Consider the following 24,457-nt stretch of genomic DNA (forward strand, 5'->3'; position numbering starts at 1 on the left):
GATCGTCAGTCAAGTGATGTGACACAAGACGAGAACACGTTTTCCTCTTCCCTAACTTCTGGGTAACAATTTGTCGCACAGATTCATGGTTAATCTGCAGTTCATCCGCTAGCACGCACACAGTTAATCGCCGATCGTTCCTGATTAATGTCCTCACCTTCTCAATGTTTTCGTCACTGGCGGCGGTCGCCAGTCTTCCGCTATGGGGGTTGTCAGAAACACTTTCACGGCCTCCTCGAAAACGGGCGAAGCACTTGTACACACACTTCAAGGACAGTGCTTGATCTTCATAAACACAAACCAGCATCGCCTGCATTTCTTTTGGTGTCTTGGCAAGCTTAAAACAAAACTGTACATTGATCTTTTGGTCGTTCATGTTCCTGTTCGTAGTTCAGAACAAATGCACTAAACACGCACTGTGTCAAACAGGTCTTACACGGCACACGTACGATGCTCAACTGAACAACATTGGGAGCAGGTGGTCAAAACCTACTGCTACGCAGGTGCAGCGTTGTGTGTCGCCAGTATTGCCAGATTTACTGTTCTGACTTTATTCACCAAACTTTGTCACAGGATGTATAGTACCTATATGAGGTAACAACCTTTGAACAGACAGTAAGTTTGGTGCTCAAGATATAACTAAGCTTAAGGACTTCATCGTCCACATAAATAATTTTAAGGTTGTTCATACAAAATTTGAATCAATATGTATCCATATAGACCTACAGACTGCAATTTGGTGCTCGGGACACAATTCAGTCTAAAGACATCCTGTTCTATAAAACCAAATTTGTATATAGAATTGAATAGTGTCAACACAGGCATGGAAACAATGAAAGCCAGGTGAATTTCCCATGCGGTTAGGGGTGCGCAGCTGTGAGTTTGCATCCGGGAGATAGTGGATTCGAATCCCACTGTCGGCAGCTCTGAAGATGGTTTTCTGTGTTTCCCCATTTTCACACCAGGCAAATGCTGGGGCTGTTCCTTAATTAAGGCCACGGCTGCTTCCCACTCCTAAGCCTTTCCTATCCCATCATCGCTATAAGACATATCTGTGTCTGTGTGATGTAAAGCAGATTGTTAAAAAAAAATCAGTGAAATTCATCAATTACACTAGCCTGCAAAAAACAACTTTTTTGTGCAGTAAAAAGGAAAATAGATCGGTTTTATCAATTTCAAAATGCAGAATTCGAGAAAAAAATTAGTTTTGGCCTATCACGTCTAGTTTAGTGGCAATTTTACAAAATGGTATTTTGTTTTTACGTAAAATCGTTGACACTTAGTATTGATTAAATTTGATATTAATGTAAATTTCAGCTTGCAAAACGTAATCATATTTTGCATGCATTAAGTACACATAAATGCTGCTTCGTAAGCAAGTAGATAGTTTGTATTATATTTTTAATGTATATTGAAATTCGTGAAACTGAAGCATAAAGCGCCTACTTGGTTTTGACTGTACAGTTGCTTTTAAATTAATATAACCGTACCTTGAATAAAAATTACATGGTTAAACATACATAGTTTTGTTACATTATGTGCAGATTAGATTCACACCTCCGTCTTTTTCCGTTTTCCGTGGAAGTTCTGGGTTTTTGAAGTTCTTCAATGATCTCTAGAAGTGTCTTCTCGTGCAATTGACCAACAGTAATCGGCCATCATATTCACATCCCAACGTCCCCGATAGCGTCGTTCTGTATCTTTGAGATCCTGGTGAAACCTTTCACCTTGTTCTTCACTGACAGCTCCTAAATTTGGAGGGAAATAATCCAGATGCGAAGCAAAGAAATGAAGCATAAGGCTCATATTACAACAGAGTTCCTTAAACTTTACCAACATTTTCCTTACAATTTCTTTGAATTAAGGGTCCTTAATATTGCCAAGGAATTTAGTCACTACATCTTTGAATGCGTTCCATGCCTCTTTCTCAATTTTGGTCATCGTGTCTGTGAAATTTTTATCCTTCATCAGTATACGAATCAAATATGCCTTCTTTTATTTTTGCATCTGATAATGAGGGGAAATTTAGTGGATAAATATTGGAAGCATAGGCTACTTTTATCTAATGCCTTGACATACTGTTTCATCAATCCTAATTTGATGTGCAAGGGTGGAAGTAGAATTTTTTCACAGTCAATAAGACTTTCATTCAAGACATTTTTGTATCCTGGTTGTAGTTGTTTCCTTTCTGTCCAATTCACTGTATCCCAATGTTTATCCCGTGCCCTGCTATCCCATTCGCATAGGAAACAAGGAAATTTTGTAAAGCATTTTTGTTGTCCCAGCAACAATCCAATGATCTTCAAATCACCGCAAATTTGCCACCCATGCTCGTGATATGTAATTTTTTCAAGCACCAACGTTAAAGTCTCATATGTTTCAGACATTTTTGTGGAGTGTGCAAGTGGTACGGATGCCAGAACATTTGTATTATGAAGCAAAGCAGCCTTTAAACTTCTTTTGGAAGAGTCAATAAAAGTACACCAGTTACTAGGATCATACTCTTTCTCTCCCAATTGATGTAGAAGATTTGAAACATCCGTACAATATAAAAGTTCATCTTCTTGAGTATAATACTTTCGGAATTCTTTGTCACGATTTCGGCACCATGAAAATGTAACGCTGTGTGCCAACATATTCTTTTCGTGCAATCATGAACCAAGTAAATCACTTTTCTCTTTGGTTAGCTCCAAGTCCCTTACCAGATCATTCAATTCGGATTGCGTGAATTTGTCTGAAGGTGTGTCATATTGATGTGGCTCGAAATCTATTTCTTCGTCAGATTGCAATGAACTGCTACTTTCCTCACTCAAGAGAGTAGGTATAGTAGGTACAGGTAAGTCAGGTCCATGAGGAACTGGTCGAAGAGCTCACTTGAGATTCGGATATTTAATTTTGTTTTGACATTTCTTATTGTAATCGACAACATGGGTCATACAAAAATAGCAGTCGTCATGATGGTTCTTTTGCTCTCGCCATTGCATGGGTATAGCAAACGGCATTGAGTTTCGTTTTCCCTCATACCAGTAACGTAGTCCCTCGACACAGGTATTGCATGCAATATGAGGTGCGAAAGATTTGTCTTGATCCCCAACTTTCAATTTGAAGTAAGAAAAATAGTTTCTTTACAAACGAGTCTATTTGACGCACCTTGGAATCGAACACACAAACTCCACAAATGTAACAAAACGTTTGAGGGCTTTATTTACACCGTCTTCTGTGCACCCCTGACACACAAGCCATGATGGTGTTGAAACACTAGAACTTCACTTATTAGTGATCAGTTTGAAATGAAATTACATTAAATCACGATAGGCCTACAATTAAATGAATGTGAATTTTAAGACACACTAAACACGTACCGGTACGTCTTGGAGCCCGTCTCAAGCAGCACTGTTATTTTTGAAAGGAAACTGCTTTATCAGTCCATCATAAACATTGCATAAGGGCTGAGGCTTTTAACACGTCTGTTTTTTCAAGTGGTCTAAGATGAAAAAGAAACGCTCAACTGTCTTATCTTCAATCGTACATACCTCGCGATCTATTGTGTATCTGGGGGAGTTTGTTATGAATTTACCAGGAAACCCCCAACTACAAAATGAACATTTAGGCCTATAATAAAATGCAAACAATAAATCAAATCACATAATTGTATTCTAAAAAAAAAGTTGCGCGAGAACATCTCTCAACATTACATCTTATGAATTCATGCATATACTGAAACACTGAATTGCATCAAAACTAGACATGATAGGAAAAAAATAGCATCATTTTCGGAATCAGGGCAGCGATTTCCATAAGAATTACATATTTTCAATTTTTCTGCAAAATCATGTTGGCTAGTGTTATTGGAGTACTATGTGTCAGTGTGGGTTATGCCAATGTGGTACATTGCAAAGAAGTGAGCATAACTTCATCGAGATGGGTGGTGACTTCATCATGGCAGTGTAAAATGTTGTGTGACAAAGTCCTGAAATATTTGGCTAAATTCATCATAATCTATGTATTACATCCCCCATATAGCCCTGATCTACCCTCCATTAGTCTTTTTACTATTCCCTTCACTCAAGTTCAAAAGCTACAGGACCATTGATTCAAGGACTCGTAAGCACTGCTAAAGAAATGAGACTATATTCGAGGATCTCACAAAGAATGGCTTACATCATGTGTTTGAGAACTGAAACCATAGTAAGTGCATTCAAGTTGGTGGAGACTATTATTTTGGTCTGTTGCCTTTCCAACAGAGTATGACACATCTGGAAAAAAAAAAGGGAAAGCTTTTTTGTTGATCAGCCCTTGTAACAATGGAATTTTAAGTTATAAATCATTTTAATACCAATCAATTCCATGCGTTGCATGTTTATATTTGTACATTTCTTTTTAATATATATGAAACCTGCTATCTAAACAAAATGAGATTCATGTATAACAACATAATAACCTAATAACCTCTACAAATTTCTTTTTTCTAAACTTGATGTATGCAAATTTATAACATTTTAAACATAGTGATTGTTTTGTATATGGAACAGACTTTTTAACTTCACATACCATAACGGCTTTTCTAACTTCTGCGAATTGTGATAACTTTTATTGATAATGTTAAAAACTCCTTGTCATAAAGGAAGTCGTAAATGATCAAAAACCGTGCTCGATAGCTGCAGTCGCTTAAGTGTGGCCAGTATCCAGTAATCGGGAGATACTGGGTTTGGACCCCACTGTCGCCAGCCCTGAAGATGGTTTTCCGTGGTTTCCCATTTTTACACCAGGCAAATGCTGGGGCTGAACCTTAATTAAGGCCACGGCCGCTTCCTTCCCATTCCTAGGTCTTTCCTATCCCATCGTCGCCATAAGACCTATCTGTGTCGGTGCGACGTAAAGCAAATAGCAAAAGTATTAACGTAGACCTACAATTTAAATACCTTAGAGAAATAATTATGCGCAACTTAAGCAAGAAAGCAACATGGATAAATAGAACCAACAAAATGAAAAAAGCACAATTTTTAACCTGGTCAACTTATAACAAAAAATGCTTGTCATTAGACACTAAGATCCAAAATTGCAAAACTGTAACTTTGCCCGAAACCACTTACGCTTGCGAAACCTTGTTCCAAATTAAAAATGAAAGAAGAACTGATCAGCTCCTCAAAACTGAAAAAAGAATAATCAGAACTTGCATAAATAAAAGTACCAGGTTGAAGGAGTCTGGAGAATCCTCTCTAATGAAACTGTCTATCGAGAGATTGACTCAGTTACCAGCACGATGAAGAAGAAAATAATCTCTTATTTCTTTCACATCTTACGATTACCAGAAAACAGGATTTTACAACAACTAGTGATGAAAACCCTGGGAAAGAAAACAGGAGGGCACTGGATCAAAGAAATTCAAGAGGATCTCAAAATTGCTGCACTCGAAATTACAGATGCAGGGAACAAGAATAAAATTACCACCCTTCTTAAGAATCACAAATTTTCAACTGAAATGATGCACAGAAGGACTGTATACAGTAGATTTCAGACGATTTAAGAATCAATCAGTCACTACTGATCTGCATTTAGGGCAGTCGCCCAGGTGGCAGATTCCCTATCTGTTGTTTTCCTAGCCTTTTCTTAAATAATCGCAAAGAAATTGGAAAATTATTGAACATCTACCTTGGTAAGTTATTCCAATCCCTAACACGCCTTCCTATAAACGAATATTTGCCCCAATTTGTCCTCTTGAATTCCAACTTTATCTTCATATTGTGATCTTTCCTACTTTTAAAGACACCACTCAAACTTATTCTTCTATCGATGTCCTCCCACGCCCTCTCTCCACTGACAGCTCGGCACATACCACTTAATCGAGCAGCTTGTCTCCTTTCTCCCAAGTTTTCCCAGCCCAAACTTTGCAACATTTTTGTAAAGCTACTCTTTTGTCGGTAATCACCCAGAACAAATCGAGCTGCTTTGCTTTGGATTTTTTTCCAGTTCTGGAATCAAGTAATCCTGTTGAGGGTCCCATGCACTGGAACCATACTTTAGTTGGGGTCTTACCAGAGATTTATATGCCCTCTCCTTTACATCCTTATTACAACCCCAAAATACCCTCATAACCACGTGCAGAAATCTGTACCCTTTATTAACAATCATAATTATGTGATTACCCCAATGAAGGTCTTTTCTTATATTAACACCTAGGTACTTACAATGATCCCCAAAAGGAACTTTCACCCCATCAATGCAGTAATTAAAACTGAGAGGATTTTTCCTATTTGTGAAACTCACAACCTGACTATTAACCCAGTTTATCATACCATTGCCCACCGTCCATCTCACAACACTACCAAGGTCACCCTGCAGCCCCTCACAATTTTGTAACTTATTTAGTACTCTGTACAGAATAACATCATCTGCAAACAGCCTTATCTCTGATTCCAGTTCTTTACACATATCATTGACATCTATAAGAAAACATAAAAGTCCAATAATACTGCCTTGAGGAATTCCCCTCTTAATTATTACAGGGTCAGATAAAGCTTCGCCTACTCTAATTCTCTGAGTTCTATTTTCTAGAAATATAGCCACCCGTTCAGTCACTCTTTTTTCTAGTCCAATAGCACTCATTTCTGCCAGTAGTCTTCCATGATCTACCTTATCAAATGCCTTAGATAGGTCAATCGTAATACAGTCCATTTGGCTCCCTGTATCCAGAATATCTGCTATATCTTGCTGAAATCCTACAAGCTGAGATTCAATGGGATAACCTTTCCTAAACCCAAACTGCCTTCTCACCGGGCGAGTTGGCCGTGCGCGTAGAGGCGCGCGGCTGTGAGCTTGCATCCGGGAGATAGTAGGTTCGAATCCCACTATCGGCAGCCCTGAAGATGGTTTTCCGTGGTTTCCCATTTTCACACCAGGCAAATGCTGGGGCTGTACCTTAATTAAGGCGTGACGTGAAGCCCCTAGCAAAAAAAAAAAAAAAAAAAAAAAAAAAAAAGAAGCAAACTGCCTTCTGTCAAACCAGTTATTAATTTCACAAACATGTCTAATATAATCAGAAAGAATGCTTTCCCAAAGATTACGTGCAATGCATGTCAAACTGACTGGCCTGTAATTTTCAGCTTTATGTCTATCACCTGTTCCTTTATACACAGGGGCTACTATAGCAACTCCATTCATTTGGTATAGCTCTTTCACCTAAACAATAATCAAATAAGTATTTCAGATATGGTACTATATCCAAACCCATTGCCTTCAGTATATTCCCAGAAATCTTATAAATTCCAACTGCTTTTCTAGTTTTCAAATTTTGTATCTTACTGTAAATGTCATTGTTATCATAGGTAAATTTAATACTTCTTTAGTATTTCTCACATCCCCTATCTGGGCATTATCCTTGTAACCAACAATCTTTACATACTGCTGACTGAATACTTCTGCCTTTTGAAGATCCTCGCATACACACTCCCCTTGTTCATTAATTATTCCTGGAATGTCCTTCTTTGAACCTGTTTCTGCCTTAAAGTACCCATACTTACCATTCCATTTTTCACTAAAATTTGTATGACTACCAATTATGCTTGCCATCATGTTATCCTTAGCTGACTTCTTTGCTAGATTCAATTTCCTAGTATGTTCCTTCAATTTCTCCTTACTTCCATAGCCATTTCTAACTCTGTTTATTTCCAACCTGCACCTCCTTCTTAGTCTCTTCACTTCTCTGTTATAATATAGTGGATGTTAACCATTCCTTACCACCTTTAAAGGTACAAACCTATTTTCACATTCCTCAACAATTGCTTTAAACCCATCCAAGAGTCTGTTTACATTTTTATTTACCATTTTCCAGTGATCATAGTTACTTAAAAAAAAAAAAACCTCATGCCTGTTTTATTAGCCATATGGTACTGCCTAATAGTCCTAATTTGAATACCTTCCATTCTTTCACATTTATTTTTAACTACGACAAAAACAGCTTCGTGATCACTAATACCATCTTTTACTTCGGTTTCTCTATAGAGCTCCTCTGGTTTTACCAGCATCACATCCAAAATATTCTTCCCTCTAGTTGGTTCCATCACTTTCTGAATCAGCTGCCTTTCCCAAATTAACTTATTTGCCATTTGTTGTTCATGCTTCCTGTCGTTTGCATTACCTTCCCAATTGACATTTGGTAAATTGATATCACCTGCTACTATTACATTCCTTTCCATATCATTTCCAACATAGCTGATTATCTTATCAAATAATTCTGAGTCAGCGTAAGCTTTACCCTTTCCCGGTCTGTACACTCCAAAGACATCAAGTTGCCTATTGTCTTTAGAGATGAGGCTTACACCCAGAATTTCATGTTTTTCATCCTTGACTTTTTCGTAGTTTACAAATTCTTCTTTCACCAGAATTAATACTCCCCCTCCTACCATTCCTATCCTATCTCTACGATACACACTCCAGTTCCGTGAGAATATTTCTGCATCCATTATATCATTTCTCAGTCATGATTCAACTCCTATTACAATGTCTGGTAAGTATGTGTATGTTTAGTCCTCAGCCCGAAGGCTGGTTGGATCCTCAACAGTTCCACCATCAGCTGTCATAGATGGCCTAGGCATCACTGAAGAGGCGTACTAGGGAAATGAGGAGTGAGGTAGTTTCCCGTTGCTTTCCTCACCGAGCCACAAGTTGCTATTACACATCAGTCTGCCAAGCCCACTGAAATGCATGCACCAACTGACCCTATGAGCAATAGTTTCACACCATTCATAGCAGGGACTGGCTGCAGAAGGAATGGCATTACTAGCATTACTCATACCTCAGTCACTTTCATTTTGTCAAAGCTAAGGATAAAGCTGAGACAGGTCAATGAAAGTAACAAAATTGCTCTAGCCCATACCAGAAGACATAGTGCACTGTAAACACTAGGTCCTGCCAGCAAAGGCACCTGGTAAGTATATATCTATTAAATTACTTAATTTGATTCCTTTGTTTACAATACTTCTACAGTTGAGCACTAACATTTTTATGTCATCCCTACTTGATTTCCAGTTCCCTGTTCCCTTAACACTGCTCCCTAGGCCACCCCATTTCCCTGAATTTACCTGCCTATAACCCTTCTAAACAAGTTTCCTAACTTATATGTACCTCTGCGGTTTAAGTGAAGGCCATCTGAGCGCAGATCCCTGTCTCCTACCCATTCATTAGGATCTAGAAATCTCACTCCCAGTTTCCCACATACCCACTGCATAGTCTGATTTAAATCCCCAATCACCTTCCAGTCAGTATCCATCCTACACAGTATTCCATTGATAACAATCTCCGCTTCCTTAAACTTCATCCGTGCTGCATTTACCAGATCCCCAACTATGTAGGTACTTATACCTGCTTGTCTTAAGTTGTTAGTACCAACGTGAAACACTACCACCTTCTCCTTTCCCACTTCCACTTTCCTCAACATCTGCCTCAGCCTAATTCCTGGATAACACTCTACCCTGGTTCCCTTTCCTCCACACACTTTCCCCACATGTCTAACGATGGAATCCCCCATGACCAGAGCCTCAACCGTACCCACCTCATTTGATACCCTCCCTTCCTGGTCAGCCCTTTCTTCACTCACTGCTGCAGAAGCTTCTTCCTCCTCCCTTTTCTCCCTCCCATGACCCTGTTCCACAAGCTTTTTCCTTTCCACTACACTACATTTCCCATTCCTACCTTTTCCCATTCCTCCTCCTTCCACACATCTCAGCAACAGTTCCCTGTTCCTCATCTTCCCTCGGTTGTTCTACCTGCAGTGACTCGTATCAATTTCTCACAGACACCTGTCCATAATTCTGATCCTGAACAGAGCCCTTAGCCTGCAATCTCTTTCACCTTAAAACATTATACCACCTGTCTTCTATAATTCCCCCATTTCCTTCCCATCCCTCCTTTACACCTACTGTATCCTGTACATTATTTGAGGGAGGCCTACTTTCCTTCCTGTCCTCCGAGAGTATCCTAATTATCTCCCTCAAACTCTCCAACTCCTGCCTCATACTCCTTAATGCCTGGCCACACTCACAGTTCCTACACTTGCACTCCTTAGCCATTATTTACAGAATAATGGGAAGAAAAGGAAATATAACTTACTCTGCAAAATAAAAATGAAAGGAAAGAAATATTGTCTAGGATAGTTCACAAAGATCACACAAGAAGTTAATTAACATAAGCTATTACTACTACTACTACTACTACACTAAGTTGTATGAATTTTTTTCTACAACACCCTAACAGAATGAAAATTTCTGTTAATTACTGAAAACCGAAAGTAATACACAAGAATTAGGCCTACACAATTCTTAACTGCAGCTAAGTCTACCCTAATTACTGCAACAGAATTCTAGTGAGGGAGTTAATACAGATACCACAGATACTATAGATACTACAGAACACCGCGATCAGAACGAATGAAGAATTACTGTGCAAATAAGAATAATCTAACAGTACAACCTTCAAAGAAAAAATATACATAGACTCAAGTGGTCCAAAGTGGCCAATAGAGTTAATAATAATAATACAGTAGAAGTCCGATAGTCCGGCACGTTCGGGACCGGCCTGGTGCCGGATTACCGAAAATGCCGGACTATCGGGCGGTACCTCTTACTACGATATAGGTTAAGGCGTACAGCGAAAACCGCTATAACATGGCGTTTTGCAGTAAAATCTTTTTGTGTTGTTATGTCGTAAATTCTTGACGAGCCATTCTTAAATTCAGTCAACAAAATATTTCTATTCTCACCTTTCTCCAGGCGTTTGATGATTTCCAGTTTCTGGTTGATGGTCAGAATGATGTGCTTGCGTTTCTCTCCTGATTTGAAACTTGAAGAAGGTTTCTGTTTCGAGAACATTGTCACTGCTTAAATACCAAGAAAACTACCACAGGGCACTTTGATATTTATGTTCACTACACTACTGTAACACGGATCCTAGATTGCAAGAAAAAATTACTGTAGCGAAAAGTGCTCGCTATCCAAACAATGAACTGAACCTGTGTGTGGTGACATCCAACAATGCCGATTATGTCTAACAATAGCAGATGCATAGTAGACACTTCCGTGTGGTTTTGAACCGCGCCGTGCGCTTTAACTGTTACAAACGGAAAAAAATTAACATCAAAAATCCTGGATTGGTGCCGGACCATCGGGCGTTCCGGACTGTTGGATGCCGGATTAATGGAATTCTACTGTAATAATAATGTTAAGATATTGGTTACAAGAACAAAGTTACCTTTTTTGCAAAAAAAAAACCCGAATGTGTAAGTTGCGTAATGTAGTTAAAAGCAGTTGTTGCATGTTTACATGACAGCATCACGGGTTTACACACGAGAATCAGTGCTATGGCGACATGGCAAGAGGGGCTAATAAATCTTTAACTCTGCGTCAAATACGATCACTGAATGATAAAATGTATATTAAATATCATAGTAAATAATAATAAAGAAGGGGTGTGATGGCGCAGCGGTCAGGTTGCTTGCATCATTCGAGATGGACTGGGTTCGAATCCCGATTAATGCATTTGAGATTTTCGAGGTGAAAGTCATGTCCGGTGGTTCGGATTTCACGTAAATAATAAGGTCCCTTGGCTTATGGTCGTGAGATTATCATTCACATAAAACTACAACCTTCCTTCCTCCCAGTAATAATAACAACTTACGTAACTGTATATACTGGTACAGACATGTGACCTGCTTAGTAAAGGAAAATGTTTTTATAAATTGTCACACATTTAACACTAATAACAGTGAACATAAAATGAGCTAAAAGTAGTTGCCTTAAAATATTTTAAAGAACTGAACAATCCATGCCAAAGTAGCCTACAGTTTGAAGGAAAGCTTGATCAGAAATACAAAATATAATAAAATGAAAAAACAATTTTTGTTCATTTTGCTTCTGGTATAGACTCATCAAAATACCATTTCCTATGAATAAAATGAGGCACAGGTATTTTTCTTGCAATTTCACTTTCATTTAAAAAGTACTGGTCTTTTGTTGGTGGGTCACAAAACAGTTTAACTTCCTTACACCTGTGAAAATTGGTTAGTAAATAAGCATCACTGTCACTTTCGTTTATGCTTACAAACTTACTATTTGGAATGTTTCTTTCCGTTGTATTTTCAAAGTACGAAGTCGCCCACTTCAAAAGCCATATCAAGGGGTGGATTTTTGTCATTTTCCTCGATCTTTTAGTCTAGATGTTGAGAGTGTGTAGTAGTAGTTTATGAATAATAATACAGTAAAACCTCGTTAATTCGAAGTCATTGGGATGCAAAAACTGGACTTCGAAGTACGTGATTTCGAATTAACCGCCAACACGTACTTCGGAAACTCCAACCCCTGCGGTGTCACAGTATATTCTATGGCCCGTTACTGCATGCAATTAACCTTGATTCACTTTTCAAATGCCGTGGGAAACACTATTTCAGAAATTTATCCAACAAGGTGCATTTACATTATTCAAATTATGCACTTGTATAAAGCAATGACAAACATAACCTCACGCAACGAAAGGAAGAAATCACGATTCAAAGACGAGGAAATATTATGGTGGCTCCCCTGTGCTAATGCTTTATCTTGTGGATTACTGTACTGTCTGCATTTTTAGATGCCTTGTACTGGCATGGAAAATGCCCAACGCCCTTAAAACGTCGAGCTTTTCGAACTTTCCTATGACGGGAAGGAATTCTCTTGCTTCTGTGTGCACTGCATAGCAACGCAATACATTTCTCGGCTGGCAATTCTCTCCTTTAAAACTATAAGTCCGTTTGGCCTCAGCAGTTAAAAAAATAAAACAAACAATGCAGTTTCATCGGCATTGACAACATTGTTTGGTGCATGGCTATAAACCATTCTTCTTCCGCAACTTTCGGCATCACCGGTGTTCGCGGGTTCTACACCTCTGCACACTGCCTGGCTAGGTGATATTGTGGCGTTTGTTAAAACGCTGAATACCAAATAATTACAATTACACTCGAACATAGCAGATATGAAGGATACTGTAGACATGCCAAAGTAGGTGAAAGTGCGCGAAGTTACCCCTTCACGTTCCGGAAGAATTTTGAATTTAAGCTACTCTGTAAAATACTTTTCTTTTTTTTCCAAAAGGTAAAGGCAGTTTCGAATTAAAAGTCTGAATTTCGGTGACGGGACCAACATTGTTCTTTGAATTACGAATTATCCATATTTTGAATTAAACAATTTAAATACATAACATGCAAAACCGTACCTCATGTTCCCGGGAACAAGAGCTGCTTCGAATTAGGCAAGATTTTGAATTATCGAGAATCTACTGTATTTTGTTGCCTGAACTAGGATTTTTGTTATATTCTTCAATCTTGTAGTCTGGATGTAGAGTGTGTATGGTAGTTGTTTCTGAATAATAATATTTTCTTGTCTGAACTATATATGTTTTGAATGGCTCCTCATAATGAATATCAAGTGTTCTGGGTAGCGCACAGGCATCGGCAAAGCTGCTTTCCGGAAGGTCTCTTGCACGTAGAGCAACAGTAAAGTTAGGTTTTCGCGTCCCACCGCCACCATCAACAGCACCTTTCCCGTGACCAGATGCTAAAAAAAAATTCAGAGTTAAATTCATTCCAAAAGTTTCCTTAAAAAACTTGAGGTTTGCGAACATGAACCTTTACTTAACATGTTCACTGCATATTATTAGAGCACGACATACCCACCAACCTGAGCAAAATATTTGTGTGGAACTCTTTACTAAATGTTGTAACAGTTGGAGTTTTGAACATCGGTAGGCTGAGTTCTGTTTAACTCGTGAACTTATCCCACTCACGCGCCTGGTGCGTGACCTGCGTGGTGGTTGAACTTGAGAGGTAATACTGGTCATCAGACGGGTCGCATGTCAGGCGCATAGGTAGATTGCTGTGAATTACAAAAACTGCATAAAGTATGATTACAAACATAAATGTATTCATATTTACGCTCCTATATTATAGAATTTTACGTCACAATGTCTTTATCTTTGCAAAACTGCCAGGTGGTTTTATTTCCTCTGTCGAAGTGCACATTTTATTGGTTGGGTCTCATGATGTTGAAGAAACTGCATTGTCACCCATCTGAACAAAATGTACCGTATAATCCTGAATACCACCCGCACTTTTTTCCCCAAAATATTGGTTCTAAATCTTGGGTTTAGGTCATATTCAAGCCGTTCATTCTCGCAAATATTTACTACGTTTACATGGAGTACTGAAATAGATTTGAGTATGGTTACCATACTCAGTATACCACATGTAAACGGCCATTCAGGTCTTATTGTGTTTTAGTTGCGTTCTAGAAAAAAAGATCGATTTTCCAAATTGAGCCTTGCATTTTTTGTTTACAGAAACTTTTATATCTTTTTCGTCGTGTGATTGCTTGGCCTGCAGCAATACATTTCATTGCCTTTTTATACTTTATATAAACTGTTAATAACCAAAATAAGTACTTTACTGCAAAGAGAAAGAGCATTAGAATTAACATTTACCATAATAATTTTCATAGAGTCAGTCAGGGTAGTTATGAGACAGACAAAAAAAGAAGAGAAAAAATGAGACACTCAAATTTCTTAGCTCTGATTAATGATGTCAACACTTTGCATGAATGATGTTATATCTATATATACAAAACAAGTTTTGTCTGTACATTGATCAGAATTTGGAAATAATGGTATTTCTGTATCAGTCATGTCCATAGTAACAAGGAAATGCACGTTTTACTTTTCCGTAATTTCTGCCTGTCTGTCTGTCTGCCTGTATGTATGTATGTATGTATGTATGTATGTACACGCATCACGAGAAAATGGCTGAAGATAATTCAATGAAAATCGGTATGTGAAGTTGGGGGATGAGCTGCTACAATCTAGGCTATAAATCATTTTACTCACGCTGAGTGAAAGGGTAATTTAGGGGAAGCCCTAAAATTAAATTCTCAAATATTTATATTATTTGTGGTCCTATCGATAAATACTAGATAACAAAAGTTATATAAAGTTAAATTTCCGATCATTTATGTCATATATTGTTACCGTACCGGCTTTGATAACACAGATATTCATGAATTCGTATTTTTTTGGCAAGTCCATATCAACGCCGAGCCACAAGAAAATTGGTTAACAGAATTGAATAAAAGTCGGTATATAGAGTCAGGGAATAAAAAACTACAGTCTAAGTTATAAACAATTTCATTCACCCTGGATGAAATTGTAGTTTAGGGGAAGGCGCCCAAAATTTAATTTTTAAATTCCAATGTCTTGATCCTATCGAAAAGTACTACATAACAAAAGTTATAGAGAATACAATTTCCGACCATTTATATTTTATTCAGTTTTACTGTACCGACCACGATAAGAGTGGTATTTCAGCGTTAGAAGAAAACTATATGTGAAGGTCTATAATATTGAAAGCGCATAACATTGATCAACAATAACATTACATTGACCATTATTTGTTGTGATGTTCTTTGACTTTTATGCTGCCACTCATCTCCGATAGATGGGATTACTGCTGCATACCGAGTATAACAGCCTGACTGAATATTGGCAGGAAATAGCTGGGGAGTTAGAAAACTTTCTTCTTTAACATGCCATTCCTCTGGTTCATACATATTCTGATACTGCCGGTACGTAACAGACTGGTTCATCTTAGTATTCCAGCTATTCGATCCCTACTCTGATGCGCTATTTTGAATGAGCAGTGTGCACACATAAGGCAGAGGTTAACTTAGTAGTAGCAGTAGTATTACCTGGTCTAGAATTACAATTTAGGCCCATTCCTAATTATAGCACCACAATTCACTAAATAACTCAAAATTCAACCCTGAAAAGAGCCGTTCCTTAAGAAAAGCTTCTTCCTCTTCAGTTTTATTAAATTCTACATTCATTTTATTCCAAATTAGCAGTAAAGATTTTTCCGCCGCCTGTGTAGTGAACTGAGATTTTCTGACTCATCGGCTAATGCTAGAAAATAGATTATTAAAAGGGCATAGTTTTTGCCCTGGGAGTCTCCACTATTCCGACACCCCCACCCGGCCTAAATAAGACGAAGTGTGTTCACACGGATCACGGCTGTCTGCGGCTTGGTCATTCCAGCTCTGGAACTTTTGACTGTTAGATCGTCAGCGTAGTACTGTTCGTTAAAAGTGAGAAAATGTGTGATTTTTCATTTGATCGAGTATGTCATATGAAAGAATTGCTTTTAATCGCGCCATTCCTACTGACGTCATTGTAATGACCTATGTTCATTTCATTTGGGATGTAAAAAGGCAGGTGGAGAGTGTCTGCGATTATAATGAAAACTCCCCAACCTGATTGTGACTGATGAAGGCAAGGGGACCTACCATTACAATAAAAATTCCCTAACCCAATCTTCATATGAGAAAAGACGTTTGGTGATTTCCCCGTCGCCTTTCTAGGGTAACGTCAAGTGCTATGCAATTTAATGCAATCTTGCTCACAACGTGTACACTACCTAAGCTAGAATTTTGTATACAATGAAGAATTCCGTAGCAAAGCACGGGTACATCAGCTAATATTAGTCTTATATCCATTATGATAAAATAATTGAAAAGTCTCTGAACTATATATCTACCAGCAGACATGTTTTTCCTGAGTGGTGTTTTTTCTAACCAAAAAACATTTCATGCATTGCACTTTGTATGTTGTTACTCTCGCTCAATCTAAAAGTCCAGGAAAGTGTTTGTGGTTTTATTTGGTAGTGTAAGGGAGAATCTTCATTTTCAGCTTGAAAACACAATTTTATGTTTTTGATTTGAGAAGAAAATTCATTTTTAAAAAATGGGGGTAAATATGAGACTTCATGAGGGTAAAAGTGAGACACTTCTAGTGGGAAAATGAGACACTTGGTACACTTGTTTCTGTACCTAAATACTTATCCTACTTCAAAAATCAAACTCACTGACAAAACCATGATCAAGCGAAAAAGAGTGGACCCAACCGCAAAGGTGATAACATCTGAAGAGTATTCTCAGCTTGCAAGGGAAAAGCAGAAACCAGTTCATAAGAATAGAAGGGTACTGGTATTCAAAAGGCAACAGTTCCAGTTGTAAAACCTCTAAGACAAGAGCAAAAGTTGATTCTTCTGACTCAGCTTCAAGAAAGATGAAGATTGGTAAGGTAGCGGTGACAGTCTTGATGAAGTTGGTCTACTCGACACAGATACTATGGAGAGGACCCTGGCAGATGAAGTAAATCGGGTGACTTTGTACTTGTACTTTTTGAAAGTTGTGGAAAGTGGCATTCTTTTCTTGCCACTGTTCAGAAAGTTCTGGAAGGTGGAGACAAGCGAATTATGTCTCAATTGTGTGGACAATAACAAAACTGCGTTAGGCTTAACGAAAATGACATATCCGTTGTGGAAAAGTCAAAATTACTGACGAAATTGCCTGTTCCAATAATAACAGGGAAAGATAGAGGCATTACATTTGCATTCCCGGAAATAGTTGATGTTTTTGAGAAAAAAAAACTAGAACTCCTAGTTTCTGTTAATCCAGTTTTTAACCAAGTGAAATGTCTCATTTTTTCACCATTCTCATTACAATGGGCAGTATGTATTTATTTAGTATCATTAAAATGTAACATAAATTCAGACATGAAGCTCAGGTGCTGTTTAATTAGATGGTATATTGTCAGCAATCTATACTACGTAATTTTTGTCAGGAAAATGTATAAAAATGTATCTTAAGTCTAAAAATTGTGTTATCGAAACATAGCCATTTTGTTCCTATAATAAAACTGAAGAAAGTGTTGCAAACTATTATACCTAATTTTTTTTCTGTCTTCCTTTGACCCTAAACAGTCTCACAATTACCCTGTTAACTCCCCAACATGATTTTACAGTCTGCTACAATACTGTCTCACTTTTTATCTGGGTTGTCTCAGAATTCCCCTTTTTGTGGGTTAAAAATGAGATGCACATTTATATTTATTTTTCAAAAGTTAATGAATTTATAGTAATCTGTTGTTTCCAGTGTTTTTTGTAACACGTCACAGTTTATTATGATTATTTGCAAAATTGTCTCTGTTGTAGTTTGTAATTTATGAACGTTATAAAAAATGTCTCATATTTACCCTGACTGACCCTACATTTTCATCATAATAAACAGTAATTCCTAAAACACCGGGCGAGTTGGCCATGTGGTTAGTCACGCAGCTGTGAGCTTGCATCCGGGAGATAGTGGGTTCGAATCCCACTGTCGGCAGCCCTGAAGATGGTTTTCCGTGCTTTCCCATTTTCACACCAGGCAAATGCTGAGGCTGTGCTTTAATTAAGGCCGCGGCCCTTTCCTTCCCACTCCTAGCCCTTTCTTGACCCATCATCGCCATAATACTTATCTGTGTTAGTGCAACGTAAAGCTAATTTAAAAAATAAATAAATAAGAAACCTCATATCCTATCAGGTGAGAGCGTCATGCAACTTGCAGTTATGTGTTTGTGAACACAACTCCCTGTATATCCAAATTCCTGAGTAGGAACCCCTCTGTATACACTATGGGGTACACATCTAAAGGGCACCTTTAAATGTCAGACCCCAAGCAGTACCTTCCAAGCCAGGTGGGTATTGCCTTGGCTACTTGTCAGCTACAGCGTCTGCGAGAATATCAAAGCCTATCCAGGGTGGTTTGCCACCCAAGTTTGTAACTCTTGATTCCATATAGGCCAAAACCCCTTGGGAACATGTGCAGCATGAAAAAATGGGTCAACCTTCCCTAGGTTCCTGGTTGCTGCAAGAACCAATGGGAAAGACTTTAAGCATGTAAAATAGGTGCAACATGGGTGCCTACAGCAAATTTGACGAATTAAAGAAAGTAAGATTGCTTCTCAAGTCTCTCGCTGCACCTCAAGCAGATCAGTTGCTCAGGTGAGACCACTTTGGCAAAATTCTTATCAAAGTGGAAAAGCACAAATCTCTGAATATGTTTCGCGGAATGATACTCCACTGGGACCTGATTTTGAACACTGAACAGTGACATGACACGTCAGGCACGTTGCGTGTAAAGTCAGTGGCAACGATGTTGCCACTGGAGTTTTTGTTGTTTCCTTCAAGATACCAGTGTTAACAGAGAAAGTTAACGCAACAATCTATCATTGCAGAATCCACTAGCGCCCGGATGCAAGCTCACAGCCACACACCTCTAACCGCACGGCTTACTCGCCCGGTCCACACTCACTTGTAAGGGGCATATTTTAGAACAGCAATCAGTGTTCAAACTGAGGTGATTTATAATCATGCTGCTTACTCCCTGGGAATGAAGTAAACGGTATCGGAAGAAGAAAATGGATGAGGAGGAAAGGAAAGGGCAAGGCATGTACGTAGAAGAAGAAGAAGAAGAAGAAGAAGAAGAAGAAGAAGATACCTGCCCAGTTATGCATACACTGCCAACAGGTACAAGAATCTGTGAAGAAACACAGAGATCAGAAGAAATTTCAGGGTTTATCAACAGCTACTTCCTGTTGTACAGGTCTAACAACACACCCATGTACATTGATTGCAGAGCCAAGTACACCAACGTTTGCGTATAATTGCAAACAAACATTGGGGTAAACTGTAAAGCGTTTGGAGCAGGCTTTACCAGTGAATCCGCAAAAGAAGCGGGAAGTTGTTTCTGCGCTGAGTGCAAAATTTTGTGCAAGTTCATCTACCTCCGGCAAGCAAAGGATGTCTTCACTTCCAAATCAAGAAGTTCTTGAATTTCTCAATCGGGATGATATCAGTTGGCCATCTCCTCGAGCAAGAGATTTTATCTCCATAAAGGAGAGTCCTGGACAAAAATTAAACAACAGAAATGATTCATGTGAGTCACAATGCAAGAGGCATAAAAACGTTTTAAGCAAGAATACCCATATCACATCATCTTATTGCGGACTTCGACCAAACTACATTTCTCTGCAACATCAAACTCCAAGAAATGTGTGCCTGTGCTAGCAACACACAAATTTCCGTTTGATGATTGATGCTTTAAATAAAGAAGTTAACATTCCTATCAAGTTTTGTGAAAATTGTGAAATTACCTTTTCTTTGGTGTGCGGTGACTGGTGAATGCTCTAAAAATATTTTTCAATATTCACAGACAGAGGAGAATGCCGAAGACGAAATAGAGTGGTACCAGTGGCAAAGTGATGCCGAAAATCATGTTATCTCGAATTCAAGAATCTGGCACAGTTCAAGAGTGATTTGATAAACTTGTAAAATCTTGTCCCTTGTTTATAAAACACACATTTATTAACCCAATTGCTTCAGGTTTAATGGTCCCGCGTGCTCGCTTAGAAATTAATTTAAATCGCCCTCAACACGAGTAAGCTGCCCTGTCTGAACTACTGTGCACCGTTCTGAAATAAATGCCATAAATGGAATAGCAACCAGAATATTCAAGCACAGTTTTCACTGAAGCATTCAAAAATAATTGTATTAAAAAACAATGACGTTACAACAACGATTTTGTGTGATAAATCTCGAAGCATTAGGAGAAACTTAAGAGGCACTTCACACTACTCATTGTCTCTCGAAAATTGGGTCTCAATACTATTTATTAATATTTTTGCTCCAATATAATTGGATGCAATGCTTACAAACCTGGGACATCAGAATGGAGAGGGAAAAGTAGATCTCAATTTTAGCATTATAAGTGGCAAACCATTTGTCACAGTCTTTTTCTTTCATGTGGGCCTGATAATTATTCCATAACGTAAATATGTATTTCCCACGCAATGTGTGAACCGACGGGTCTATAAGCTACAAGAACATTAGACAATTCCGATACAGAATTATCTAAATATTCGTCTCTCAATTCTCCTGATAACCCTCGAGAGACTGTGAAATGATGAATAATGGGTTGGTTTTCACTATTACTAACCCACACCCAGCCACTATGTATTGCTTTCGCACGCAGGGCTTTAGGTACGATTTCACGGTCATTCCTTTCAGTTGAACTGTCATTTCAACTTAAAATCTCTTCTTCAATATTACACTAATCGTCATCACTGTCCTTTGAATCACTGCCTAAAACACTTTCAATTCACTCAGCAATAGCATTCCTGTCACTTGCCTATACTATACCCGGAGCCATGGCTAAGAAACTGATTGACACCTGATGAAATATTCGTGCTTTCAGGGGCTACAATTAGGCAATAAATAACAGTACAAGTTCTTAGAAGGAGGGCTGTAAACAAGCTACATTCCTTTTCTATTCATAGAAGTTCGCAAAAAGGAAACCCCTTGCAGGGTTGATCAAAATATAAGCTAATACATAAGTCGGCACGGCGCATGAATGTATATATAAGAAATTAACTGCAGTATTTTCTAATTCAGATATGCTGTGAAATTGCATGTTCAGTTTCATTCTTAAAAATGGTAATAGCATCATTCCAGAAGCTTCTGTGACAAACATTTCAATTTTCTTACATGAAAGTGTCCCTAACCTAACTTTACCATGCATGTATTATGAAAACATATTTCAAGCCCCTTGTAGGGTAATGTTAACCGTTCCATTGTAAGTTTACATATGAATAGCCTTTCTGAAATTTAAGCAGACTCCGTAGTAAGTTATAATACTTAACCTCTAAAATCGGTGATGCACACTGCCATGTCTTGAGACTTATCACATTCTTATTAATTTCAGGACCTAGTATTAAAATTAAGTGATTGTTTACTTCAGCCCTTATTCGTAAGGAGTTAACAACTGCTGTCAGCCACCTTATTTGCACACTTATGGTGAGAATATGTTCTCTCCTTACATTTCGACCTTCATTATTTGTTTACATCAGTCAGAATTTTGAGTTGGCTGATATTATTAATCAACGTAATTAACACTTTTGAATGTTGGCGCGAGCTTGCTCGTTCATGTAGTGAGAAATCGATACAAAAGATGATTGATTGCATTCAATATGAACATTGGAGCAAGTTGGTCATAGTTGGTGTGTATAAATTTTGATAACAGAAAAAAATAACACGCTAATTTGCTCATAAAAATGGATGAATCAGATAAAGGTTTCTCGTTGTAGACAGCGTAACCTATAGGTTCTAGGAAAAGGAGATTGTCGTTTTGTTTCCCCATTAAATTTAACGTTATCTAATTCTGCCATTGAAATAAAATGATTAATTTGATATTGAACAAAATGTATTCTTTAAATTTTGTCTTAAAATAGTGAGACTTGCTATGATAAAACCGATGAGAATATGAAATTGACATTACGACTGAAAGAAACTAGGCATTGAATTTGAATTCCTCTTGACCGGGCATTTAAAAGTTGTATGAGAAATTTATCCCTCACTGGTTCACATAACAGTACCTTCAACACTTGAGTGTGATTACAACATATTCCTTTGAGTTGGTGTCATCTGTAGGTATCTAAAGCCTAATTTGGTGATGTATCATTTCTGTTTCACTGACTACATATAGCATGGCTTGAAATTAGATTCACACTCCGAACATTTAATCCATATGGTGACTGATGACTAAGAATCTATGTGACTGCTACTTCTCCATCTCACTGACTGACTACTACCATCTCAGTAGTACTCCGTATGGCAAGGCTCTGTATCCAGTTGACTTCATGGCAAGTCTCTCCATCTCCTTCCTATCATCTGCTTCTAACTAATTGAACTCTAACTGACTGACCTACTGAGGCCTCTCCATCCCAATGACTGACCATCTGTGACCTCACTCTCAAAATGACTGCCGCTATAATATACAGCTCATATATATAGCCATAATTTGACACCCACACATAATCTCCCAAAATAGCAATGATGTCACGCACACCCAACTCAGTGTTGCAGGTTGTTGTGAAAAAGCTGAAGGTGACTAGGGGCAGAATATGAGCTCATCGCTAAATGCATACAGTGACAGAGCGATGACTCGACAGTTATGGTAGCAGTATTGCACCCTGTGTTACAATGTCATAGAAGGTAGTATCACAAATAATATATCCACATCTGATATTAGGTAGTAAGTCTCACTTTACATGGTTTTGATGCTAATATACACACACATATATACACAATAAATCAAACACAATAAAGTGATAAATAATGAGTTAGCTGGAAAATTTATAATGTCCAATAACGGACCATTATATTGGTATCACGGATCAGTAGTCGTCTGGAACCATCTTCATGCTTCATTTCCAAATAAATGGATAGGAAAGGTCGGACCCGTTCACTGGCCCACCAGATCCCCCGATCCAACGCCACTTGACTTCTTCCTGTGGGGTCACTTAAAGCAGATAGCGCATGCACAGGAGCCTGAAGATCGTGGTCACCTTCAGCAACTGATCACCGAGGCATGCCAAGCTTTTTCACCTGACATGGTACAACATGCAAGAATATCTTTAAAATGTCGTACTGAAATCTGCATAAACCAAGGTGGTCAACATTTTGACCACTTGTTACACTGAATATGCAATGTACTCTACTTCCTACTTACAGGCCATCATGTCGCAGTCCAACCTGGCTACGTAACATCGGATAAAAACCGCTTTTCAGGACCAAACAAAAATTCAGTCTTTGGAACAGGATGACATATGGCCATATTACAGTCACTGTAAACGGCGTTAATCGACAAAAGAGGTGTTCCGGCCTGTAAATCGAACCCAGCACCGGACAGCTTGGTGATACAATAGCAATGATGTGTGATTTAGCTACCGTGAGCCGTGGTGCATAGCTGGCATGTTGTAGTTCTTATAGACACTTCGTGTGCAAACCTAAGATAGTTATTTGCAGATGTGATAGTTTTAAACATTCATTAGAGTTTAAATAATAGAAATAACACTGCTGCTAATGATCTCTACCATATTAGCGAGTATTATGTAGACAGTATAGCTATACTAAGGCCATAAAAGAGCTGATACTAATGTTTTTCGGATGACTATGATGTACGCGTTAGTTGGGTTATCTCCCTCCGAACAAAATAAGGGGCTGGTGAGCCACCCAGTATATTGTCTGTGTAGTGTTCTCAGTTTACCGGTAGGTCCCAGATTGAAGGGGGATGACAAAATTTGACATGTAATGCACTGAATGGCATGACCTCAAAAGACCTTCATACATAACTTTTGCCATTCAAATATCATCTTCAAAATAAGAATTTTTTAAGCCTCTAATTCATTTTGTCATGCATTTTTATTATTTGTAATGGAAATTTACTGGTGTAAGCTTTGACTCAGTAGAAATGTGATTTCTATTTTGCAGATGCAGCCTGGAAACCCTGGTGCAACAGTGGTTGAGGCTGCTGCTACTGAAGCTCGTTATACATATGAGCCTTGTGCAGCAACCAGTCCACGTCCCAATGATGGAAGTAATAACAATGTTAACAATTCTAATAACTCAGAAGTAGCCCAGGTAGCCAAAGTGGAAGACGGTAGTACACAGTGTAGTGAAACAGACTTCAAGAATAACATCATTAACCGTCACCACCAGGTAAGGTGGTAC

The 24,457-nt window shown here is 38.3% G+C and overlaps 1 protein-coding gene across 2 annotated transcripts in view; it reads left to right on the top strand.

Annotated features, from left to right (window-relative positions):
* LOC136864443 (uncharacterized) overlaps positions 1-24,457 on the top strand; it is a 106,856-nt gene that overhangs the window by 28,035 nt on the left and 54,364 nt on the right. For both annotated transcript variants that reach the window (XM_067141444.2, XM_067141446.2), the window contains exon 4: positions 24,218-24,445. In XM_067141444.2, the coding sequence (XP_066997545.2) occupies positions 24,218-24,445 (228 nt within the window). The remainder of the gene's footprint in view (positions 1-24,217; positions 24,446-24,457) is intronic.

This window comes from Anabrus simplex, chromosome 2 (genome assembly GCF_040414725.1).
Source record: "Anabrus simplex isolate iqAnaSimp1 chromosome 2, ASM4041472v1, whole genome shotgun sequence".
In the NCBI taxonomy this organism is placed as follows: domain Eukaryota; kingdom Metazoa; phylum Arthropoda; class Insecta; order Orthoptera; family Tettigoniidae; genus Anabrus; species Anabrus simplex.